This window comes from Pteropus vampyrus, unplaced genomic scaffold (assembly GCF_000151845.1).
Source record: "Pteropus vampyrus isolate Shadow unplaced genomic scaffold, Pvam_2.0 Scaffold23, whole genome shotgun sequence".
Taxonomy (NCBI): domain Eukaryota; kingdom Metazoa; phylum Chordata; class Mammalia; order Chiroptera; family Pteropodidae; genus Pteropus; species Pteropus vampyrus.
Genome location: NW_011888804.1, coordinates 6622214 through 6648484, shown reverse-complemented (window position 1 = coordinate 6648484; position 26271 = coordinate 6622214). Strand labels below are relative to the sequence as shown.

At 40.0% G+C, this 26271-nt stretch overlaps 1 protein-coding gene and 1 pseudogene across 1 annotated transcript in view; both read right to left on the bottom strand.

The window, feature by feature from the left end:
* FBXW8 (F-box and WD repeat domain containing 8) overlaps positions 1 to 26271 on the bottom strand; it is a 114469-nt gene that overhangs the window by 82760 nt on the left and 5438 nt on the right. The window contains 2 exon segments of the mRNA XM_023528247.1: positions 3206 to 3370; positions 17542 to 17646. Of these exon segments, the coding sequence (XP_023384015.1) occupies positions 3206 to 3370; positions 17542 to 17646 (270 nt within the window).
* On the bottom strand, positions 6335 to 6453 carry LOC111737121 (annotated as a pseudogene).

Below are 26271 nucleotides of genomic sequence, written 5' to 3'. Positions count from 1 at the left end.
TAAAATGAAAAAGTATACACAAAGAAAAAAATCAGGATAGGGAAAAGGAAGAAGACATTATTTCTGACTGAGAGGTCAGAGGTTCATGGAAACAGTATTTAAAGGAAACTATAAAACGCATAATTGGCTGTTTCTGAGGGAACCAGGTGACAGAGAAAGGTGAGAGGGAAATGTTTCTTTCACTATATACCCTTTTCTTGACTTCTGAATTATTTGTACCATGACTATGATTATAGATTCAAAATATATACACAAAATATTTATTTTTAAAATAAAAATAAAGGGAATCTGGAGGAACAGAAAGTATTTACATGTGGGATTTTGGGAAGAGTGAGATAGCTAAGCCAAAAGTAAGCATGAATAAAAGTATTCAAGAATACCGAGTAATCCATCATTTCAACTTTGCTGGACTGGACCGAGGATTAGAAACAGTGTGTATAAGTGCCAAGTACAGTTGTTAGCATATAGCAAGTGTTCAATAAATGGTAGCTACTATTATTTTTATTATCAGGAGACAGATGATGACATCCATTCCATTAAAACTGACGTTTATTAAGCAGCTCTATTCTAGGCACTGTGCATGATGATTTCACTTAATTTGAAGTCTAAGTCCAAGGCTGAGGGACAAAACTGAACACATCCAAGTGGAGCTGTCCTGCTAGTGGAGATATGTGGATGGAAGGGAAGGACTTGGGAGTCACATGTGTGAGGACTACAGCCCAAATCACAAGAATAGCAAAGCTCTTTTGAGGGACAAGGTATTGAAAGAAAAGGAGAGGGCCTGAGAGAAAATCTGTATGCCTGTGGCATTTACTGATTTCTGTCCTGTGCCCCAACCCCATGGGCTCCAATCTCACATTGGTATTCTGCCCTTAGAGAAATACTAGAAGACCAGAGAGAAAAACTTTATGCAAACACCAGGAAAAGAAATACTACAGCCACCACAACCAGCTTATCAAGTAGTTTCCACACTGCCTTTGAATTTCAGGTCCAAGTAAGTTCATGCATTTACAGGTCAACCCCATTCTCAGGGTCTCCAGACACTGACCTAGGAGACACCAAACCAAATCATCCACCCAACCCACGCTGAGGTCTACCTTGAATGGCACCAAACCACAGTATCTGTGTGCAAAGCCTGTGAGCTTCTACAGCCAAGACTAACTGAGCACCAGATGTGGGCCATGCTCTGCAGAAGGAGCATTAGACATGTCACTGGACAGTCATGCTCCCCACAATCCTATGAGCAGGGCTACTCTGAGCCCCACCTTAGAGACGAGGCAACAAAGGTAAAGCAGCTCGCTGTAACCCCACCTTTCACATTTTGATAGGGCTTTCTTTCATTCTAGAATCAAACAAGAATACCATCACTGCAGTTAATGCAATGTCTGTCATTTAATATTTCATTTATGTAGTCCTCACTGGTCACAGTGTCAGGAAATGGGCCCGAGACATTCCAAAGAGAAGCCTCCCTCACATTCGGCCTGCAGTTTGATCCATGTCACTCAACTGACAACCATTTATTGAGCATTTATCAAATGTATGGCTTTGTGCTTGTCAGAGAAAAACAATAAACAGACATTCAGTTAAACTGCATGTAACGTGTAAGTGCCAGATGCTGGGAGGTGGATCTTTAAACCACTTCCAGCCCAGATGAGGTATCTACATCCCTCCCTCGCTTTCTCTAACAGCAAAGAGGAAACAAAGAAAGGGGCTGCTGCTTCCTCTCAGGGTCTGACATCTCTGAATTCGAGCCAGGGCACATCGAATACCTCCAGCTCTCCCTGCTCACAAATCTCAAAAGTATCCCTTCCTCCCAGACAGAAAGGCCCTCATGAACACCCAGCTCTCACACTTTCCTTAAAGCACAGCCCCTCCGACCAGGGTTAGGCCCTCTGCACCTATCTACGCAGCTCTGTCAACCCCTTGGTGTCCCTCACACAGACCCACTCAAGCATGCAAGCAAGAGGGCCACAGGGGCCATCCACATGAGTTTATTACCTGGTGAGGATGCAAGCTGGGGGCCAGTGGGGTTCTGACTTAGTGGTGGTATCTTAACGGCCTAAGAAAGGACAGTTATGCTAATTCTCCTTAGAAAGGTGGTTCTCGACCAGGAGCGATTTTGCCCCCCAGGGGACATTTGAAGATGTCTGAAGACCTTTTCAGTTGTCACAGTGCGGGGTGGGGGGAGGGGGGAGAGTGGTGGCGGGAGGAAGTATGTACTCAGTAGAGGCTAGGCATGCTGCTCAACATCCTGCAGCAACGCACAGGACAGCCCTCATCAAAAAGAATTATCTGGCCCCAAATGTCACTGGTGCTGGGGTTGAGAAGCCCTGAATTAGAAAACCACTGCTGTTATTAACTAGAAACTGTGTGAGGTTGCCCAGATCGAGAATATCGGTCACTAGTCAGGTTATGAGGTGACTGGGGATAGACATGCACATAGACAATATGTCACCATCAGTAATGAGCAAAAGCTTGTTAATCGCAAAGTCTATTAGGATTGACTTTTACAGGGAAGGAAAGAGCATGGTTCTGCGTCCTCCATACAGCTGACTACCCAGCTACCCAGGTGGAAGAAACACGGCCACCTCAATGCTGTCTTGTCGTGCCTCGAGCAGCTTTATGTAACACCGTGCTTGACAGTTATTTCCTACAGAAACACTTCACTGTGCAAATTCTTAGCTGTGATCTAATATTTCTGTAGAGATTTTGAAGTGATAAATGTGATGGAAGCATGCCAATAGGTTATGTGAGGGAAGAGAAGACAGTATTTAGCGATGTTTAATAATCTCCCTCTTACATTTACTGGAAAGAGCAGCTCATCTTTTGTATTCAGGCGGTGCTTTTGCTTTCTTGGTCCATCCAGAGAGACGGTGAAAGTAAAACGGGGCTTCACTGAGCACCACACCAAAGACCCGAACCATGAGAGGGTAAGTGATGGGTATCTCACTCACCCTTCCTCTCCTGGAGAACAGGACGCTCCCAAATAGTGTGGTTGGAAATTGGGGCAGATTCTCTAATGGTGAACAAAACAGGCAACAAGTTGCCAACACCTGAAGGTATGTACGCTCACCACACTCCTCTCTCTGCTTTGACAGTTAACCTCAGGCTGTAATTGGAAGGACTCAGTGTTTAATCTCAGGCTTGGATTCCCGTGCCCTTGTAGGCTATTCTTCTACAGGTAATGAGATTGGCCACTGCCTACCTTCCAGTTGGTTCTTAACATGTGTTCCCTGGCTCGGCACTCTTGGAAGATGAGCTTCCAGCAAGAATAATCAGAGATGCTGCTCTCGGGAAGGTGCCCTTCCTGCTGGCACAGCCTGTACCACAGCACTTCATCTTCTGCAATCACCTTCCACGTCTTGCTCACCTAAAACAGCAGAAGTGACACAAATGTCAAATTCTGCAATTAGAGAAGCTCCTTGTCATCCAAAAATCAATCAACACCTTTATTATTGCCCTGGGTTTATGGCAGTATAAAATGTCTCATTAACAAAACACTCCAAGGTGGAAAAAAAACCAAGCAAATGTTTCCAGTTTTATCTTTCAAGATTTCAAAATTGTTGTATTACCAGCTAATATCACATTTTAGACTACTTGGTTAAATTATTATATAACATACAAGAGAAAAATACATAAATACATAAGGGCTAAAAAACACACTGTAACATGTTAATAGAGAATCGTACATGGCTTTTCAGAACAGAATCACTTTCCTTTTTCCAACAGGCACTTGTATTTCCATCTTACAGAGGTGGAGACCGATGGCCTCTGAAATAAAAAGCTATAATAAAATATTCATAACTCTGCTTGTACGAGAAATTCAAATTTATATTATGTGTGAAAACTTAAAAGATTTTAAATGTATAGATTTTAAAAATATTTACCAGAAAACTCAAGCTGTTAACCAAGACTATAAGATCTGATATAGAAAAATTAATGTTATGTCTGGACTGAGTTTAAAATCCCAAAAGTATCCGGAGGAAATGGACGTTCTAGCTATTAGTGCTTTGTTTTCTAATCCTAACTTAGGGACACAATGGATTAACTTCATCACGGCACAATGTACAAAGTTGGGCGTTTGTCAAATATAATTAAGGGACAACTGTTGAACACTGTAGCTGCCTAAGTGTACATTACCAATTAGGGCTAAAAAGAGAATGACCGAAAGGTTTAAAAGGAAAAACCTGGGGAATGGGATGTCCATAGGGGACTGTGAAAGTCTCTAATATATTTCTGGGACTCAATAATGCCACTGCATGTGTAGGACTGTGTGTGTGCCCGGATCTCTCAACTCTGGCAAACCTAGAGGCTCTACACAAGTAGGAAGTAAAGGCTAAAGCAGAATTGTAAACTACTGGTACGCTGAAGGCACGCCTCGCATAACAGAGTGTACCTCGGCAAAGGCCGGGGGACTTACTGGTTATGTGTAGTTAAGGAAATCTCTGTCCAGTCACTAGCTAACCACTAAGCTAACCGAGCAGAGACTTCAGTGGTTGTACATTACAAAGAATACAAACCAGCGAATTAGTCCAGAAAAGTCACATACAGCAGCAAAAGTAACAGCAAACAAACCCTCCAGAGGAGGGAAAATCTGATTTCTTGAGTTGTCACGTTATTTTAAAAGGCCAGTTTTTAACAAAAAATTATGAGCCACACAAAGAAACAGGAAGCTATGACCCACAAACAGAAAGAAGAAGCGGTCAATGAAAACTGTCCCTGAGGAAGCCCAGACGTTAGAATTACTAAACAAAGACTTCAAATCAGCCATTATAAATATGTTCAAAATACTAAAGGAAAGCATGTCTGACAAATAAAAGGCAGGATGAGCATAATGTCTCACCAAGCAGAGAATACAGATAAAGAGATATAAATCAGTTTCTCAAAAGCCAAGTAGAAATTTTAGAGATGAAAAGTACAATACTGAAACAAAAACTTCACTGGAAGGGCTCAACAACAGCTATGAGCTTTTAGAAGAATCAGCGAGCTTACAGTCAATTAGGATTATTCAGTCTGAGAAAGAAAAATGTGAAGGAAAAAATAAAAAGTACATAAACGAACCAAAAAAGGAACAAAATGAACTGAGCCTCAGAGACCCATGGGGCACCATCCACGTGGACATAGGCATTATGAGAATTTCCAGAACAGAAGGAGAGAAACAAAGGGATAGAAAGAATATCTAAAGAAATAAAAGTCAAAAGCTACCCTAATTTGATGAAAAACATTAATCTGCACATCAAAGAAGGTCAACGAACTTCATGAAGAATAAACTCAAAGAGAACCACACCTAGACACATCATAGTTAGACTGCTGAAAGCCAGAGACAGAGAGAATCTTGAAAGCATCAAGTGAAAAAGACCTGTTCTCATCAGAATTCATCAGAAGGGATTCTGTTCTCATCAGAAATCATGGAGGACAGAAAACACTGAGATGGTAGGTTCAAACTGCCAAAAGAAGAGAATGTCAACCAATAACTGTATATCCCACAAAACCATCCCCAAAAAATCGAGAAATTAAGATATTCCTAGATAAACAGAAAAATAATTCATCAGCAGTAGACTTACCCTGCAAGAGAATCCTTTCGGCCAAAAGAAAAGGACACTAGACAGTAACTCAATCTACATGAAGAAATAAAGTACACCAGCAAATGTCACTCCACAGATGAATGTAAAAGATGGTATAAACATATTTTTGCTTGCAATTCTTTTCTTCTGATTAAAAAGACAACCGCCTAAAGCATAGGCATGTGTTGATGGGCATATAATATTTAAAGATATAATCTGTATGACATAACAGTACAAAGACAAAAGAGAAAACAAAGTTATATTGGAGCAGTTTTGGTATACTATTGAAATTAAGTTGGTGTTAATCCAATCTAGATTGTTTTCAAATGTTAATTGTAATCCCCAGGGCAATCTTTAAGAAAATAACTTCAAAAATAAAAGAAACAACAAGGGAATTAAAATGGTTTGCTAGAAAAATTTTTATTCGACACAAAAGAAGGCAGTAATACAGAAAAAGAGGAACAAAAAGACATAAGACGTTCAGAAAACATAGTAAATGGCAGACTAAATGCTCCCTTACAATTACATTAAGTGTAAATGGACTAAGTATTCCAATCAAAAGACAAATTGGCAGAATAAACAAACATGACCTAACTATATGCCATCTACAAGAGACATACTTCAGATTCAAACTCAAAGACAAAAGTAGGTTGAAAGTAAAAGAATGAAAACAGATGTATCATGCAAACGATACTAAAAAGAGAGCTGGAATTTGTATACTAATATCACATAAAATGAACTTTTTTTTGCTTTCTTCTTTTTTTTTTTAACGCCTACAGCACCTGATCTTCCTAGGTGGTCTCCCATCCAAGTACTAACCAGGCCCAACCCTGCTTAGCTTCCGAGATGAGACAAGATCGGGCATGTTCAGGGTGGCATGGCTGTAGCCATAAAATGAACTTTAAGACAAAAAATTGTCACGACAAAAGATATTTTTAGAACAAGGGTCAATCCCCCAGGAAGATATAACAATTATCAATACACACACTTAACAACAGAGCCTCAAAATACATGAATCAAAAACTGATAAAAGTGAAAGAAGAAATGGACGGACAGTTCAACAATACTTGTGGAGACGTCAACAAAACACCACTTTCAATAATGGATAGAGTAACTAAGCAGCATATCAACAAGGAAATGAAAGAATTGAACAATACTATAAACCAACTAGGCATAACAGACATCCGCAGAACACTCTGCCCTAAAACAGACTGCCAATTCTTAAGTTCAATTGAAGATTCTCTGGGATAGACCATATGCTAGGCCATAAAACAAATCTCAATAAATTTAAAAGGACCAAAATCATATAAAGTGTGTTCTCTGACCAAAATAGAATGAAATCAGAAATTAATAACAGAAGTAAATTTGAGAAATTCATAAATGTGTGAAAATTAAACATCATATCCCTAAATAACTAACAGGTCAAATAAGAAATTGCCAGAGAAACTAGAAAATACTTTGAGATAAGTGAAAATGGAAATGGAACATACAAAACTTATGAGACACAGTGAAGGCAGTGCTTCAAGGGAACTTTACAGCTGTCAACTCCCACATTGAAAAAAATCTCAGATCAATAACCTGGCCTTCAACCTTAAAAGAAAAAAAACTATCAAAAACTAAATCCAAAGCAAGCAGAATGGAGAAAATAATAAAGATTACAACAGAAATAGATGAAATAGAGAAAATCAAGGAAATAAAATTGGTTCTTTGAAAATACAAACCTGACAAACCTTTAATCAAATTGACCAAAAAAATGAAAAAAGGAGCAAGAGAGAAGACTCACATTACTAAAATCAAGAATGAAAGAGGTGCCATCACTATTTACCACTTAAATTTAAATTATTATAAAATTAAAATTATAAATTTAAAAGGACTAAAATAATATAAAGTGTGTTCTCTGACCAAAATAGATTGAAATAAGAAATCAATAGAACTAAATTTAAAAAATTAAAAATCATTAAAATTATTACAACAATTGTATGTCAACAAATTAGATAAGCTAGATGAAACAGATATTCTCCTAGAGAGACACAAACTACTGAAAGCAACTCAAGGAGAAACAGAAAATCCAAAATAGACTTACCACAAGAGGTTTAATTAACAATTTTAAAACTTCATATAAAGAAAACCTCAGGCCTAGATTTCACTGGTGAATTCTACCAAATGTTTAAAAAGGAAATGACACCAATCGTTTATAAACTCTTCCAAAAAACAGAAGAGGGAAAACTTCCCAACTTATTCAAGCTCAGTGTTACCCTGAAACTAAAATCAGACAAAGACATCACAAGAAAACTGCAAACCAATATCTCATGAATACACACAAATCTTCAATACTAGCAAACTGAATCCAGCAATATACGAAAAAGGATTATATGCCAAGACCAAATGCAATCTATTCCAGAATGCGAAGTTGGTTTTACATAAAAAAATCAATGTAATGTAGCATATTACTAGAATAAAGGACAAAATCACATGAAGTTTTCATAAATTTTTTAAAAAACGGTAAAAATAAAAAACAAACAAACAGTAAGGGAGTTCTTTATATTTAAAATGAATCTACACTGTACAAAATAATCATGGCATGGCAAAGTTCCTTTACATAATAATTTCCCCAAGGAGACCTAAAGTGATAGGGATATATATAAATTTGATAACATTTTCAGAAACATGTCATTATGACTGTCTCCATTATTCAAGAAGCAGTGTGACGTAATAGAAAATCAGTTACACTTGTGGGAAAACCCCCAGATTCTAGTGCCAGGCCTTTCACTAACTAGCTGTGTCACTATGAGAAAGTCACTAAGCTACTCTGGACCTCTTTCCTCCTCTGTGAAATTGGGGGCGTGCCAGGGGCGGGGGGCAGCTGATCCTAAAACGTCCCTTACAACACTAAATTCTATGACCTTGGGGCCTTCGTTTCCTCATCTTTAAAATGTGAATAATCATACCCCACCACAAACAGAACTGTTGTGTATCTAAATCAAAGAGCTCACAGAAAACTACAAATTAATTCTTTCCATATATGCCACGTACTACTACAGATCGCCACTGATAGCCCTGCAGGATACATAAATACCTTATTATGAAATTATGCTGCTCCAAATACTACTTTAAATAAGTAAGCCATTAGCTTTCATTAAATCTACAATGGGTTTCTACATGCTCCATGGCCGCAGAGAGAAGCTAAAACTTACGAAGTAAAAATTAATCAGAATCCAAGAACTCAGCTTGTTTCAGTCTCAAATTTTCTGATTTTCCATTGCAAGCAAATTATATTTAAAATAATCATTATTAAAATACCTTATTCAACCAAAAGTATGTCCAACCAATATAGACCAACACAACATTGATGGTACATTAAAGTTCTGGCTTCCTCAATTTCATTTTTGCTGTATATGAGGGCATGTAAGCTCTAGGTGTGACAGTCACATCACCTAAGTCACGTTCTCTGTAGGCATGGACATTTTGCTTAGAATTCATAGCATCAGAATTTAGACCAGGTTGCATAAAGAAGTGGAAGGCTTCTGTCACTTTTCTTAACCAAAATGTCACACTGTAATGCTGAAGGTGTCGCACTGGCTCAAGTCTTCAATGGTTTAGAAACTGAAAAAGAGGAGTCTTGGAGATCACCAAGGGCCATGTCCCCATCGCCACAAGGCTCCTCATAGAATCCCCAGCAGTGGAAGGCTTCTGGGGAAGAGCTGACCTCCCGAATTAGTCTGACTGACTGCAAGGCACTCTATTAAAAGTACTTCCTTCCATTGGTTAGAAAATGGATTCTACCTAGAGCCCTGATTTTTGCCCTTTGGGGGAAAAATCTGTTCCCTTTTCCACCTGACAGCTCTTCAAAGGGCTGAAGACAGTCATCACATTTCCCCTTAGTCATTTCTTCATTGGTCTAAATAATTCCTATTTCCTTCAGCCAACTGTTATAGGACTTGTTCCCATACCCAGTATCTCTGAACGTACCCTCATATTTCTGGATCTACAGTGTCCCTCTTTAAATGTGGTACTGAATACCTCAAATATGGACTGTCAAGTGCCATGAACAGAAGGATTTTATAAGACGCTAATTTACTTCTTCGCTTGCAGATAATAAAATCATCATGGCTACTGATAATGGTCCACCAAAGCTTCTGGAATCTGTTTATTTTATTAAATATTTAAGGCAAATAAAAAGGCATGAAGAATGTTACTAACACCCATGGACTCACAACCCCGCTTAATAAAATACCACTAACAAGCTTAAGACTCCGATGCATCTGTGTCCCCATTCTCTTCTCCTGAATGGTAATCGCAATGTGGTGTTTATCATTCCGAGTCTTTTTAAACACAAATTGCAATTAAAAAAAAAAAGTCCCGATTCCTTATTTCTACAGTATTATTTTTAAAACTAAATTCTTAATAAACTTTCTATATATTTTAAATCTCAGTTCATTGCATACAACCCCCTACCCAGCATTTCATATCATCTTTGCAGCACAATTCTATCATCCTTTGCATTAGCTACTTCTCCCATACATATGTCATCTGCAAAATATGGTCTGTGGGCCTTCACGTCTTAATTATTAAAAAAAAAGTTAACTACGACGGGGCTGAGGACAGAGCCTGTGGCAAACCACTAGAGCACCCTCTGCACACACACACGCTGACATGGATCCATTAAGCAACCCACCTGGGCATGGCCACAGCATCAGTCACAAATCCACTTAACCACACTGTCAGCCCACACTTCTCCATCTTCGCCATAACGGCGTCAGGGAAACAGACTCTCATCTGATCACAAGTGATCAGGCAATAAAGAATGGGATAATGACATCGTAGTCCTAGTTTTGACTAGACAGAACATCGTGGTTTTATTTTTGGCGTAAGTGGTCCACAGCTGAGCCTGTCCATGACACTGGGTGGTGTCTGTTCATCCGTCTGTGCAAGAGTGAGTCTCAGCACTAGGCAATTGTGAAGCACAGATAGAGACAGACCAACATCAGCTATGATAGAGCCAGGCCACAACTCAAATAGCTCCAGAGCAGAGGACTTGTCCAACAGACCCCTAGAATTCAGTGTTAAACCAAGTATAAGATAAGGGCCAACATCCAGAGACCCTCAGAGGTTCTCAAAGGCAGACAGTGCTAATAAACACTTAAGAGCAGTTTACTCTGATCCTTGGAAGACATAAGCCTTCCCGTAAAAATTATAAAATGTAATTATTGGATGAAAGACTCAGCATAGCTAAGAGATCATGTAAATGTAAGTCATAATTACATTACACAGATCAGCACCTCCCAAAGCACGGCCAACAGAACAACAGCTCCTCAGGGTGTTAATAAGTTACTTTAAAAAAGGGTTTCACGGTCAAAAGAGTTTAGGGAACACTGGTTTAATCAAAACTAAAAAGGATTCTTTACTGCAGAACTTCTCAGAGCTTTTAATAGACTTACGTATCTCTAAGAGGAGGATGTAAGAAGCTGCATTCTCCAAACTTACTTGGTTCCTGAACACTTCTTATAAGGAATACCTCAAAAGCCTAGTGCTCTGCAGAAGACACTTTATAAAACACTAAAATGGGTTATTGGTCAATCAATTAAGACATGTAGTGGGTGTTAACTACATGCTGAGCACTGAGGCCAGTAATTCTTATCTACATTCCCCTTTGACCTGCCAAACTGCTGCCTTTACATTGGGTGATATCCCATGGACCATGGGGAAGTGTTTTGGTCACTGACCTTACAGTTAGGCAGGCTGGATCATAAGACTGGCCTCAGGGGGCAATCTTTATAATTCTGAAGTCCAAAAAATTAGCTACGAGGCTAATTCAGATGGAGCCACTGAATCATTAGCATTTTCGGAGAATCCAAATCAGTTCTCAGTGATTACCAACTAGAATATCGCAATTAAATTAAATATGTTGAATAAATTTTCATGAGAACTAAAGCACACAAGTTTCAGCAACTTTAAAATGCAGAAACCTTTCAGAGATTTTCAAGAAGTCTCAAATATATCAGAACTTAAACTTTAGAAGCTGAAAACAGATTTTTATTATCAGCTTCAAAGAAAATGCCAAGTCGTTTTAAATAACAATCTGAAATTTGGACAAGAGGGTATGGGATGAAAAACTGAGAACAAAAAGGTGATGTTTTGGGGCACCATCCCCACCAGTAGATCACAGGGCTTATTCTGTAGAAAATGATATTCGGGATAAGGTTTAAATCCTGGATAACAAACAATAAATCTCTTTGAGGGATTTATAAAAGCTAGAGGTGAGAATTACTTCCAAAAAGGGATCAGGATTTTACCTACAATTAGGTTTTAAACACAGAAATGTGCCAACAATTTCCTTAGCAAACTATAAAAGGAGGGTGCCTTTTTTTCCCTCTCTCTCTTTTAAAGGAGAACAAAAATGACGAGCTTTAAGAATGAATTCCTTTTAATCCCAGAGGGAAAAAAAATCAACAACAAAAAGACCTAGTTAAACTTTCACAAGTAAATTTTAAAGAGTAGCACTCAAATGAAATCTATTGTTTGGATTTCTTAAGTTATATTAAATCTAGCAAGTTTACAAGCCTAAATTTTCCAAAGGCCTAATGGTCTTTTTTTAATGCATCAGGACTGGAATGGCTCTGCCCAGTAAAAGCCCCACTGAGTGAGCCTCAGCTGCAAGAATTTACTAATAAAAGTGTCTCCAGCATTTTGCTTTATAGCACCACTGTGAACTGCAGCATTACCAAAAAAAAAAAGAAAAGAAAAGAAAAAAACACTCTTGGCTCAAAAATTAGCTTTACTAACTCTGCCTGGATTAGGGTTACCAGTGAGGCCCACAGCAGGGGAGAAGTGTCACCGTTCCCATCGCACGTTCAAATATCACGTCTACTTTGGAGGACGCACCGTATGTAGACAGCTGTATATAAATAAACTCTTTTTCTCAATTTTCTTTCTTCCCATTTGCTCTTAAACCCACTCACTTTGCCCTGACCATGCTACTGATTCTGGTCAAGGTCACCAGCAACCTCCCAGTTTCTAAATCCGATGTCATTTCTCAGTCCTTTTACCTGACTCGTAGAAGCGCTTAACACGGGTCACCTTGTCCTCCTTGAAAACTTTTATCCCTTGCTTCCAAGGGACTATGCACTTTGAGTTTTGATCCTATCTCAAAAGTACTGCCTTCTCAGCCTCCGCATCTCCTCGGCGTCTCATTGCTGTGGTGCATGTGGGCACAACCCCCGAATCCCTTCCTTTATCTACACTTGCTTCTCTGGTGACTTCATCCAGTTTCCTGGCTTTAAACACCATCAATGTGCCGACAGCTTCCAAGTTTAGATCTTCAGCCCAGAGCTGAACCTAGAACTCATCTCCAGCCTCGCATTCAACTACTGATCTTCCCCCCACCTTGTGCATGCACTGTTTTCTCCTTGTCATTCAGGCCGCCTTGTCCATTCAGGGGCTCAGGCCAAACACCCTGGAGTGAATGTGGACTCTTCCTCCTCTCCTTATACCTAGGCCGTCAGCAGTCCTGGCTCCGTCCACTCTTGCTGGTACAGTCCTGCTCAAACCACCACGTTCCCTCTTCTGGGTTACTGCGGAAGCCTTCTCATTATTCTCCCTGCTGCCCTCCTTGTCCCACTACAGCTTATTTTCCACACGGCGGCCAAAACGATCCCTTTCAAAATGTAAGTCAGACTGTGTCACTCCTCTGCTCAAAACACTTCAAAGACTTCCCATCTCATTCAGAATAAAAGTTCAAGTTCCGTTAATGGATTAAGTGCCTTTCACATTCTGCCCATTTCTCCCTCTCGTATCCCCATCTGCTCACTACACCCCCATATTAGTTTCCAACTGATGCTCTAACAAAGTACCACTAACTTATTGGTTAAAACAATACAAACTCATTCTGGAGGCCAGAAGTCTAAAGTCAAGGTACTGGTAGTGGGGCCGCATTCTTTCTGGAAGCTTCAGAGAAAAATCGGTTTCCTTAGCTTTTCCAGCTTCCAGAGGCCACCCACGTTACTTAGCTTATGGTCACTTCCCTCTTGCCACACAATTTTGCCATTCACATAGCTCCCCACCTTTTCTTCTAGAGTTCTTCGCTTTTTCCTAACCCCTGTTGAAAGGAGGCTGCCACTGTAACCTGGTAAATTAAAAGGAAACCACAGGGTCTCAGGCCGGCATATACCTCCTTGAGAGAGAAGTGTGGTGGCAGAGGTGAAAGGTAAGACCTCAGGGAACCCTGCCAGCAAGTACAGGTCTGCAGAATCATTTCTGCTATGAAAAGCAATTAGCTGCGCTTGACTATGGATTCCAACCCTTAAAGACTTAAGATCTTTAACTATAAAACATCGGGTTTTAGTTTCTCCTATTTGGACATCTGGGAAGATTGTAAGATCACATTTTTCTTGAAGCCAGAAATATCATTATCTAATATACTGGTTTTAGTTCTAGAATTATTTATTTTGATAGCACCTACTTCTTGCTCACCAATTTTATCTTAAATCTTAAGTTTTTAACTTCTACATCATTCCTCTTTTTCATTGCTTTCGTTATGCATTTTTCTACCTTTTGCTTGAAAAACATGACATTGTTACCTATGTGGCTAAACTTCTACAATTATATATTAGGAAATACATACAACTAAAGTATGTTAAAAATTAAAATTAAAAAGACAAAATCAGAGATAGAGAACAGATTAACGGTTGCCAGGGGTTAGAAACGGGGGAAGAGGTGACCGTGGCTATAAAAAGATAGCAGGAGAGAGCCTTGTGATGAATGTTGTGTCTTCGCTGTGGTCACAAAAGTCCACACCTGTGATAAAACTGCATGGAACTAAATACGCACACACAATAAGTGCATGTAAAACTGGTGAGGTGTGAATCAGCTCTGTGGACTGCACCAATGTCAATTTCCTGGTTTAGATATTGTTCTACAGCTATGCAAGTTATTATCAATGGAGGAAACTGAAGGAAGGGTACACAGGACCTCTCTGTACTCATTTTTGCAACTTCCTGTGAATTTATGTTTAAGTTTTTTAAAATAAATGTTGGTAAATACCTAAAAATCTTTACTTCTCAGAATTATTCCTGTCTGTAATATAATAGCACACTTACCCTTCTCATAAAAACCAATTTTATAAATTTGAAATTGACAATTTTGTAATTGTTATTCATTTAAAAATATTATCCTTTAAAGTGCCAAGAATCCTGTGGGCACACACGATAAAATGAATATAAAATTATAAATGGCAAGATGATGAAGCTTGAACGAAGTGCCCAATGAATAACCCTGCTTACTAAAAGCCACACTGTTTTGGAGATATTTCGGCATGACACACTTCCACAGAGACACTAAATCCCTCGAGGACCAACTCAACAGCATGGAGCTTGAGAGGTCAGCATCAAAAGTACACAGAGGTCACAAACTAACGTAGTAGGGCTTTACACCTGAAAGCAGAAAGCCTCACAAAGAAGAAAAAGGGGAGGTGTGGAAAGGAAACAGCATCAGAGCAAAATCGGCTCTCCAGCACAGTCTGTGGCATAATTAAATCTCAAAAGTCCTCCCTGCTCAGGGTTCCTCACTGTGAATTGGTTACCAATTTGGCATAAAGATCTAATAAGCACATGGGTTTTCTCCAAGGGCACACATACAGTTCATGGTGCCAATTCCACGTAACTGGCCCAATTTCACTAAAATCCCAAGGCAGCTACATTAAAAGAACAAGAGAGATAGGAAAGAGTGAGACAGAGAAAGTGAGCCCCCTCTGAAATAAAATCATAAAGCAGCGGGACGGTCCATTCGACAGAATGATGTCCTCCCTATTTCAAAAATAAAAACACCATGAGAAACAAATGAAAATGCTACTTATTTTTTATTACTTTGTGGTTTTATTTTAATGCTTGAAAAACAAAGCCAATTCTACAAACTACTGGCCATCCACTGTCACCATCATGTAAAAGTGTCATGACAAAAATTCTGGCTTCACAGATCAGAGCCACCTTAGGGGTCTTGTTTAAAATATATTCTATTCTTATATACGTGCTCTACAAATGAGGTTTAAAAAGAAAGACAACACAAATCCAAGTGGCCAAAGAGTGAAGAATTCTGGTGGACAATTGGACTACTGTGTTGCAAATTAAACTGTTCACACCTGCAGAATAATCTCAGCAGCATAACCAATCTACCTTGAAATGCAGCCCCATTGTACCAAAAGAGGATCTCTTCTTCCACTAGATCCTATCTTTCACTGATAAACTCCTTGGATGAGAAAACCAGCAGCAGATGTGAAAGCCACATGGCCCTCTACAATGCAGGAGAGCAAAAAGCAATGTTAAAAGAAAAGATTCCTTAAACCGCAGCTCCCTATCAAGAATGAAGATTTTATCATCTAATGCTGACTTTGTGGAAAGCAGCTAGCTATCAGACCCTATTCCAAAACTTCAGCTAACAGCATCGGGCTGATATCCAGGACTTGGACTCACTTAGCTACACCCTTGTTTTCGACTCTTGGGAACAGGGCCAACGTGTAAAGTTAGAATATAACAAACAGAGTTTCCAAGGGGAAAGTGGAAGACAATGCAGGTACTCTCAATGTAATCGATAGGCTCTGAGCATGGTTTCCATTTTGGTACATTTTTATTTAGTGAATTTTAGCCTTTAGATAATTTCTTTCATAACTTCTCAAAGATTTCCAAACTGTGCATCAAAAAAGACTTGCCAACGCCCCCTGAAGTAATACCGTGGCAATCGAGAACACTGAAACTTTTCTCAAATTCCTATTTAAGTAGGACAATTATTGTGATTAAACAAAATGCTTCATAAAGAAATAGGGTAAAACCAAAAACTCTCTAAATTGTCCTGTATTATGTGTGAGTTCACTGAACTGCCGCAGAGGTAGCAAGCTCCAGAGTCGAAATGTGGCTAGTTTTCACCACTCTCGAACTTCCTTAAAATTTTTAACTTCACATTCTTGGTAGTGCTTTGGATTTTAGTGTATAGTTCTCCTACCACTCAATTTTACCATATCCTTTCTCTTAAAGGTATAGACACTTGTGTAAAATACATTAGAGAATCCAGGGAAATGGGAAATAGTAACCATTAAACAAGTCAGTTCTCTGGCAGTATGGACAACGGATATTCCAGTGTCTTCTGGGGAACACAGCTGTCCATGAAAAGCCAAATGGTCAGTAATCATAAATATATTTAACTTTTGAGAAATTATACCGAAGAGTACAAGAAACTTATTTTAATGGCCTAAACTCTTGCCTCTCAAAGCATGGTCGAAGCCACACTGGCACTTCCTGGTTAGAAATGCGGACTATCGGGCCCCACCCCAGACCTCCTGAATCCGAATTTGCATTTTATCAAGATCCCCTGTGATTCACAAACACAATAAAGTTTGCCCCAGACAATATCTCCCACCATTCCACTCCATGAACATATGCCCCAGAGTAAGCACGAGATGGGTGACGCTGACCTGCAATTCCCTCGGTGAGTCTCAGGTCTCACGTGCCTCTCACCTCACTGAGTGGGATTCTGGTGTTTAAAGAGTAATTTGAACTATACACCTAAAACATGACTTCACTGTTTTGTCCCCAGGTTGACCCTCAGCTCCAACCTAATGTCTGGCTTGATTAAAACCAAGGGCTCACATCTTTGCATTAAAAAGGGTGAAGACATTAACAGCTCAGGCTAGTTCAATAAAGGCGGAGCACAGAGTTGTCAGCCTTGAGCACGCAGCCACAGGTCAGCCATAACTCAGATGCAGAGAGAACAGAGCCCTTGAGCAGAGGGTCACAAAAAGATAAACACTAAGTCGAGATGTGGAACACAATCTTTTATGCTCAAGGTTGCTTTTCTCCAAATAAAGTTGCTACCCAATTCATTAATTCTTTAAGCAATGAATTCTGTTAAGTAAATTCCTATGACGGAGGAGCTTCCTACACTTCAATCACACACATAGGTAAACCTTGAACACGGGTTAATGCCAGCTTACCTGCGCACACCTTCCCAGTTCTTTCCTGTCCAGATACTGAAATATATTGATTGCCAACTCGTAAGGCAGTTGGATATCAAAGAAGGGCACATCATCCATTTCATTCTGAGAAGAAAAAGAGAAGGAAATAAGCTTACAATTCCGAGATTTGAAAATGTTCGTATTTATGGGCCCTTTAAATCACCAGAGATAATCTTAGGTGGCGACAATAAATGACAGTGTTTCCCAGGAGAAGCAGAGCGTTCTCACTGCTCCGCAGAGCGCAGAGAACTAACTCAGAACCTGACAACCATTCTCAATCCTCTGACCCCCATAAGCCTATACACACATTCACTTATGAAATCAACAAGACCATTTCCCATAAGGCCTCAAAAAGGAGAAGTGGGGATACCACCTTACAACCTGGGGTATGCCACAGGCATCTGTGCATAAGTCTGTGGAAAGCCTCTTGGCCTCTAAGGAAAGGTGAGCAGCAGGCAGCCAAGAGGGTGAGCCTTGAACTCATGGAGGCCACCGTCCTCCCAGGAAAACTGCTACCACCCCCTAACTTGGAGGGGAGTGAGGACCCCGCAGCCACAGGAGAAGTGCTGACCTCGGTCACTGAAGTGTTTTCGTCAGGAAGAGGGTAAGAGGGCCATAAACATGAGCAAAAAGTAAATAAATGAAACGCTACTCCTGAGTGAGGTGAACACCACTCCCCCGGGCTGCTGGAGAAGCATGAGGTTCCCTAATGCACTCGGGGACGTGCGCTGGTGAACCTGAGTGAGCCAGTGCAAACAAAGCAGTTCTTCTTCGGTGTCATTTATTAATGCGGAGAAATTAGAGCTTGCCTGCCTTTGGATAAGCAATTAGGGATGAGGTAACAGGCTTTATTTGAGAGATAAGGCTGTCATGACGATCCTGGTAGCACAAAGAAGTATGAGTGTGAAACAAAAAAAGCCAAATGTGCATACGTACCCCTCTGCCTGTTCCCAAATCCACCTGCCAAAGCTCGCTTTGGTGTGTGCTGCTGCAAAGCTAGGGAAAGCAGCACTCTGACCCAACAGAACTTAATAAAATTCATCTTTAATAAGACTTAGCTGACATCAGTGACTTACTGGTTGCAAGCAAATTATTAATTCACCACTCAGATACAATAGTCATATACTGCAAGTCTCAAAACTGAAAATAGTCTCAGCATTTTTAAGGGAGTATGAACACCAACTTAAACCCTACCAAAGTTCAGGGTAAAGATTTTCTGGAATCACGTTTTCCATTCGTCCAGAAGTCTCAGGGCTAAAAGATAATCGAGACCATAAGAATAAAATGAATTCAGCTGCAAAAACAGTGCAAGGCTAAGTGTGAGGGCCAAAGAGAACCTCTAGAGGAAAAAAAAAGTAAGAGCTGACAGTTCTCTGTGGGCAAAAAAGGAATAGAATGTTAAATCAGGAGAGAAACATTGACGATACAGGAAAAAAATCTGCAAGTGTAATTGGAAGACAAAGGGGCCCTTGCCTTAAAAAATAATGGAAAATCACTGGTCTCATGTCAGGCTAGGTCCCCTCCTACAACTAACTGGCTTCACTCAATGTGGAAAAGAGGCATCACTTTCTCTTTCAGCCCAGATACAACTCCTCAACACAACCCTGATGGGAGTCACTGCCAGTCGAGGAAAGCTGCAACCCGGGACTCTCTTCTGCTTTCTCTTCTAGATTATTTGGGGCTCGCTTTGAATATGTAATCCAAGAGTAAAATCCATATACTCTTTTGGATTATTTAACTACGGTGAGGTGGAGAAGTCTACCTTACCTACTCATAAAAGAAACAAGAGAACAATATTCCTTATCCTCACACAAGCAGAATAAGGGCAAAGAAAAGCCTACGCACATGAAAAATAAACTCTTATTTAGCTTTCACTGTTTAGTGACATACAAAGCATTGTTTTCTTCAATCGGTCCCTTCAGGACTCACTATAAACTGGTGCCTGGACTTCACACTACTGTGATGAAGCAGGAGAAATCAATTGCGTTTTCAGTTATTCTGGTGCGAAAAAGTCATGCTTCTAGTGGCAGGAGGCTTCCCTCTTTTGCCTATCCAGTTGGCCAATTCTCTATTCTCATCCTGGAAAACAATGCCTCTACCTTAGCATACCCCAACCCTCCTGGATCCCAACCAGCACGACCTCTGGGATGCGGCACCCAAAGGAAGTTTGGAGCAAAGATTCAAATTGATAATCCTGGTTCTGCCACTTGACTAGCCAGGAGACCAGGCTGAACGTATCTGAGCCTCAGCTTCCTCATCTGCAAAACATAAACACTAAATTAAAATTGGTAAACACCAACATTACAAAGCCAAACCTTTTTTAAAAATCACTGTGCTCTTAGAATTACGTGTAAACTCCAAAAATTACGGTCAATCCCAAACAGATTAAGTCCCAGACTTTTATGGAAATGACTTTCCCTGATGCTACCACTGGTTGGAAAATGGCAGGAAAAAAGGGAACCAAAATATTAAAGGAAGGTCTACTATCTTAATATATAGACGCACAAGGTCAGGAGACAAAATGCTAAAGTTTTATGTTGGCAAGACATTCTATCAATGTCTCTTGTAGTGGATACTAACTAAGATGGGTCACTCGGATTCCCCCTCTGGGTCCACGACACTCATTCCCCCAGATGTCTAGAATGCCACCTGCTACTGGGTCACAGCTGAGTCCCTTCTTAGGCACTACCCTTGGCCAAACAAGCTGCCCTGTCAAGGTTACATCTCCTGGGAGGGCAGTATGCATCCAATGACTAGTCAATACCTGGGGACAAAGGCCTGGCCCCCTTGTCTCAATTTGGGTCCTCTCAGAAAGGCCAATCCACTAAGCCACCTGTATGCAAATCTCCATCTCAGAGCCTGCTCCATAAAAAATCCAACCTTTTTTCCAAAGCAATAGACGTGATCCATGAGAGTCTTACATTCAACATATCCCAAGATTCTTATGCACTTGACTCTGGAGACATTAGGTAACCTAATTCCCTCTCCTCTACTCAAGGAGACATGATGGAGTACAGATAAGTCATTATACCAAAACAACCAAACAAACAAAAATGCTAGAGTAGCTTCAAGGCTCAGTAAATTACTTATAAATTTCACTTTGTCATTATTAGTAACATATCGCTTGGGAAACGTCTTGCTAAAGTTAGACACTGTGGTTGAAAATGCAACTCTTTTATTACCCGTGATTTGACAAGAATATGGAGCCACATCCTGGACAGAGGTTGCTGTCCTTTAACCATGTGTAACCTAAGAGCAGCATCGTAATGTCTTGAACACTCTTTGGTACTTCCCACAAACATACGTAGAAATTACGACTCGCTACCAGTGTGCAAAGAAATACCTTGTAATCTAAAAGGTACTATCAGACTTCCATCTAGGCTATTTTGAATTACACAGACATCCAAAAAGTTATGGGCCACATTAACCAAGTCTGTATGTATACTGACTTAAAAACATGGACATGAACAAGCTGGCATTTCAGAAACAAAGATATTCCAAGAAGGAACACACTGGAAATAATATAGGGAAAATTGGTCACACTATAAAAATGTCAATATGACCAAAATGTTAATAATTTCACATTAATTTAATAGCCCAAGTAAAGTAAGAACGGCCAAATTTATTTTACAGAAGACCATACAGAAGATCAATAAATTCAAAATTTTAACATTCCTTCAAATTTAAGAAAAAACATCATTTTGATAACATACAATCTGGCTTTTTAAATTCTTTAATGGCTCAGATATTGATTCTCTACCACTATTGATGACTCTTGACCTATACTACACATCAAAATTATCTGTGGAGTTAATTAAAAAAAAAAAAAAAAAAGCAACGCCCAGGGTCTCACTCAGACCTACTGCCCACACTGCCACGGGTGGTCAAGCATCTCTTCCTTGGGGAATCTGCGTGCACATGTAAAGTTGAGAACCACGACCCTAAATTATACAGATATAAAAATCAATACTCTCTCAATAGAGCCAAAAAAAAAAAAAACCAATCCCTCAAAGGGATCATGTTACTTTGTTAATTCAAAGTCAGTGAATACTAGATTTTCCCAAAGTCTACTGGACTTATTCCAAAAATGCTAAGAGAAATTGCAAATAGATCCATCCCCAAGGAGGCTGATTTGTACTCCTATGTGCTAATGTAAGACTAATTCTGTAAATGGATTGGTTCTGTGCCTTTCCGTTAGAAACTTAATCTGTCTTCTCTTGTTCAGTAGAAGAAGGGATAATTACTAAGAGCCAAATCAGTAAAAAGTGAAAAAACTGACTTAAGTTTTGTTCCCAATGTATATCTCCGGGGCAAAAAGAACACTAACAATCTCTCTAGGTGGTGTAAAGCATCTGGAGTTCAAACAATAGATGTGCAATAACATTTCTGCTAAATCTGTGACTGAAAGAAGACTATTTTCTAAAGGAATTTATCTCAACTTTCCACATACTGCAAGAGCTGAGCAGAACAGACCCACACAATCTCAATCAGAAGGAATGGATGAGTTCCAGTTTCACCAATGTCTTCTTTAAAGGGGGGAAAAAACCCCCCAAAACCGGATGACTTGGGTGGAAAAAGTCTGAAACACTGTAAAGATAAATAGGCATTCACACTCCTGAATTTGTCTCAAAATTCATGTTCTTACTTATACAAAGCAAGAGCCTCTGAGCAATGATATTATGAGACTTTTTCTTTTTCCTATACTTATGAATTCTCCTAAGTATTTTTACAATGAGCATGTGATATTTTCACTGACAAAAGCAACACATTTTTTAAATAAGGTGTTTTATGTTCAAAACATCTCAATTCAGGGCCATGCCAGCTACTGGGGGAAGGGAAGTACTGTTAGCAAATGTGTAAGAAATGATGTCTACATTCAAGGAGCTAAAATCTTTTATAGAGATAAGTCATCATCATGTAAAATAGAAAACAGGAAAAATAGAAAAAAATAGAAAAGGCAATATAGCCAGTCTCCTAAGGTATTCCAAAGTTCATTAGTAAGTCAGCTGTTCCGAACTTCTAAATCATTTCTCCAAAGGAACAATGCTATAAAGAGTGGCTGAGCTCCCAAGCAGTCCACAGAAGGCCAATTTATCTCCTGACATTTAACCTAATCCCCATGCCTAGTTATGAGAAAGAGCAAAAGGTGTTCAATAAATTTTGGTCGACTGCATGCGTGGATGACTACAGACTCTAACCAGCAGAGTGCCTGGCACACAGCAGATTCACAAACAATGTCCATGGCATAGGATTTATCACTTTCTTATGGGCTTTCCAACTTCAAGAACTATTCTCATTCACCACCGATTGGTACGATTCCCCTGGGAACTCTGGCAAGGGATGGAGGTAGAAAATGCCGTTCTAAAGGACTGGGGAAGCAAGTGCTACGGGGTCCCAGGAGGCTGGGTGCACAGTGAAGAGCGTCGCACCTCTGCTTTCAAAGCCTCCTTTAGTCTAAGCTGGGATCGGGGCTGTGGGATCCAGAAAGGAGAGAAGTCAGGGGGAGGAGGAGGTCCCTTGTTCGGTCTAGTGTGGGTATGGATTTGTCTGTGGAAAGAGTAAATAGTTTCATGTCAAGGGTCTCAAACTCTCCAAGTGCATTTCTACCAATAGGATCAGCTATATGATTTGCGGAGGCCACTGTAAAATGAAAATGTGAGGTCCCTTTTTAAAAAATGATTAAGAATTTCAAGATGGCAACAACACAGCATCAAACCAAGCACAGGCCTCTTCTGAGCCTGGGGCCCTGTGTGACCACATAGATCACAGAGGACCATGAGACCAGTTTGCCCTGGCCACCACATTACCTTTGCACTTACTGTTCTGTCTAGAATCCCCTTCCCCAGATCTCAGCATGCTTGCTCCCTCACCTCCTTCCATGAAATGTGCCCCACCAGGAAGGTCCTTTTGGAGAGCACTATTTAAATTTATAGCTCTTCCTAAACACGTACACATTCTATCCCTTCTACTTGCTTTATTTTTCTCCACGGCATTTAATACCTTGCAATTATGTGTTCCTTTTCTAGTCCCCTCTCTCCTAGTGTGTAAATTCTGTAAAGGCATGCATTTTTTTTCTGTCTTGTTCAGTGCTGTATCCTCAGCACCTAGAACTGTGCCTGGTACTAAGAAGCCACCTGGTAAACAGAATGAATAAATGAACCTCAACTGCTTTGAGCAGCAGAATCGTCCAATAAAGAGATGACCTAAGTTACAAGTTGTTCTAGGATACACAGAGCCTATTTCAAAATGTGCCCAAGTAGAGATCTGTTCATTCGTAACAGGAAAAAAATGAATGGCACTAACAGAACATTTTAGTTGGGGGAAAGAGAGAAGGAAGAAAACTTTGGGCTGGAGCAATCAGGGAAGAGTTAACATAGGAGACAGAATTCAACTTAAACCTTAAAAGGAAGGCAAAGTCCAATAAAGAGGAAGGGAAGTCTCTCCAAGTATAATTCATGAGTTCGCATTTGATTCCATTTATCTCATTTCATATTATGAAGTTTCCTTGTTTCTAACTCAGAAATTAAGCCATCAAATTGATCTTGTTGACAACACAGTTGCAGGCTCTGACTAATTAAATATTGGCATGGTGAGCAATAAATATTGGCCAGCAGTATTAAAAATTTTATCAGCCCTGAAAACCCAAATCCTAACTTGGAGAATGCTTTGAATGTTCACAGGGATTCTAACAACCACAGAGCCTCTTTATAAGGTTGTTGGAAGCAGCAATTCTGCTCATGTTATTTCAACTCAACAAACACAGATGGGCTCCTACTGTACTAAGTACCACAGACAGGAGTACAAGATAAGACAACAGACCCTGCCCTCCAGGGATTCCCAGCACAAGAGGTGAGGAAGCAAAGGGCTTATCAGTGATAAGTCTTAGCAGAGGAAATGAACTTTTCTATCATACTAATGATAATAAAAGCACCCAATTTATTGGCTGCTTACTGTATGTCAGGCTTGGTGCTAAGAATGTCCCAAGTCCTATTCATTTCCTCTTCGCATGATAGGTACTAGCATCATCCTCATTTGATAAATAAGGCACAGCAAGTTAACTTGCCCATAGTCAAACAGCTAGTCAGCAGCAGAGGCTGAATTTGAACTTGGATCTGCCTGACTCTAGAGCTTGGACTAATAACCAGGGCTATCCTGCCTCCATTAATGTCATCCTTTTTACTTAAAAGAAGGCTGTAGGCTTCTGAGGTCAGGAAGTATCCATTCCATTTACTGCTGATTCCCTAGCACCCAGCTGATCAATACATGTATGTTGGATGACTAGAAAACACATACATTCCCATAGTTTAGCGCTGCTTCAAACACGTACCCCCCTAAGTTGGACATCTTGTTTCTGTTGTTTCCTGCCCAATATCCATTCTCTCGTCTTTTCTTTAGGAAACCACCTTACTCTCACTCTTGGTCAATATGGTTTAGATGGGGCTGGCCTCAACCTTAGCTTCAGGAATGGGCAGTGGATACAAGTCTAGACAATTTGAGTCAGTAATTGACTCAAAGATGGACACATGACCCCATCTAGACAAAGAGGAACTAAAGTTCATGATTTGCTGCATAAAACAGAAAATAGATGCTCTCTTTCCCCTGGTTGCTAACCTATAAGAATATAAGATTACAGTTGCTGGTAGCTATTTTATCCCAAAGAGGGGAGAGTGTGCCTCTGAATAAAGCCAATAAAAGGAAAGTAAGACCAAAAGATGGAGACATTTCTAGTTATATTATCTAAGCACCAGAGCAAGCACTACCACCTGGAATTTTCAGTTACATGAATCAATAGATTCCAGTTTGGGGTTTTTTTTTGGCCAGTTGAGTTGGGTGCTGGTTACCTGCAGCCCAGATTCTGGATACATCACATACATAAAAATTGGACCACATAACCACCACAGTGAAGAAAAAAAGCAGCACACTTACAATTATATGCAAGTGGCTCCACTACCTTCCAGAAGCCTGAGTTTAGGGCGAGCGGGAAATGGAACACAAAAGAAAGTGCTACTGCCTCTGAAATTCCGTCCAGGAGCGCACCATTTCTTTCACTAGTTTAACCACATACCAGAAAGACAATTTAGGTGTTCCCAACTCACCGCCTAAAAACAGATGGCTTCCAACTGCTATTGCTAAAAGCTTCACAAGAGAAGACAAAGCTCAAGGAGAATCATTTCTAAGTTTTCATTTCAGCTGTGTTTGTCCATCAAAGGTGTGACCAACCAGATCCAACTCTGAGGTGGTGCTGTTCACCCACCTGTCAAAAGGCAACTTAACTCTCGACTGCTAATCTCTTAGTCGTTCTAACTCTAGTGATGATACTGAAGACTCTGAAGTGAAAGAGACTGCAACAAAAACATAATAGGATGTACTGGTATAAGAGAAACATCAAAACTTTTAGGAAAAAAAAAGGAGGGGTTATGTAGGAGGTGGTATCAGATTTTTATTTTCCTTTCATGTCAACCGAAATCAGCCTGTGAGAGTTTCTGGGGCATCCCAAATGAAACGATCTTCCTTTTTAGGAGTTACTCATGCATCGAGCATGGATTCTCTAGAAGACACACCCAAGGCAGATCCAGGCCACAGACAGGTTTTTGACCTATGGTGTTAGTACTTAAAATGTTATTTTTTTATAAGTTACCAAAAGTTAAAAATAGGAAGAGTTTGTGGTAGATTGTTGTATTAACGACCCCTACTGTTTATGCCTCCCTA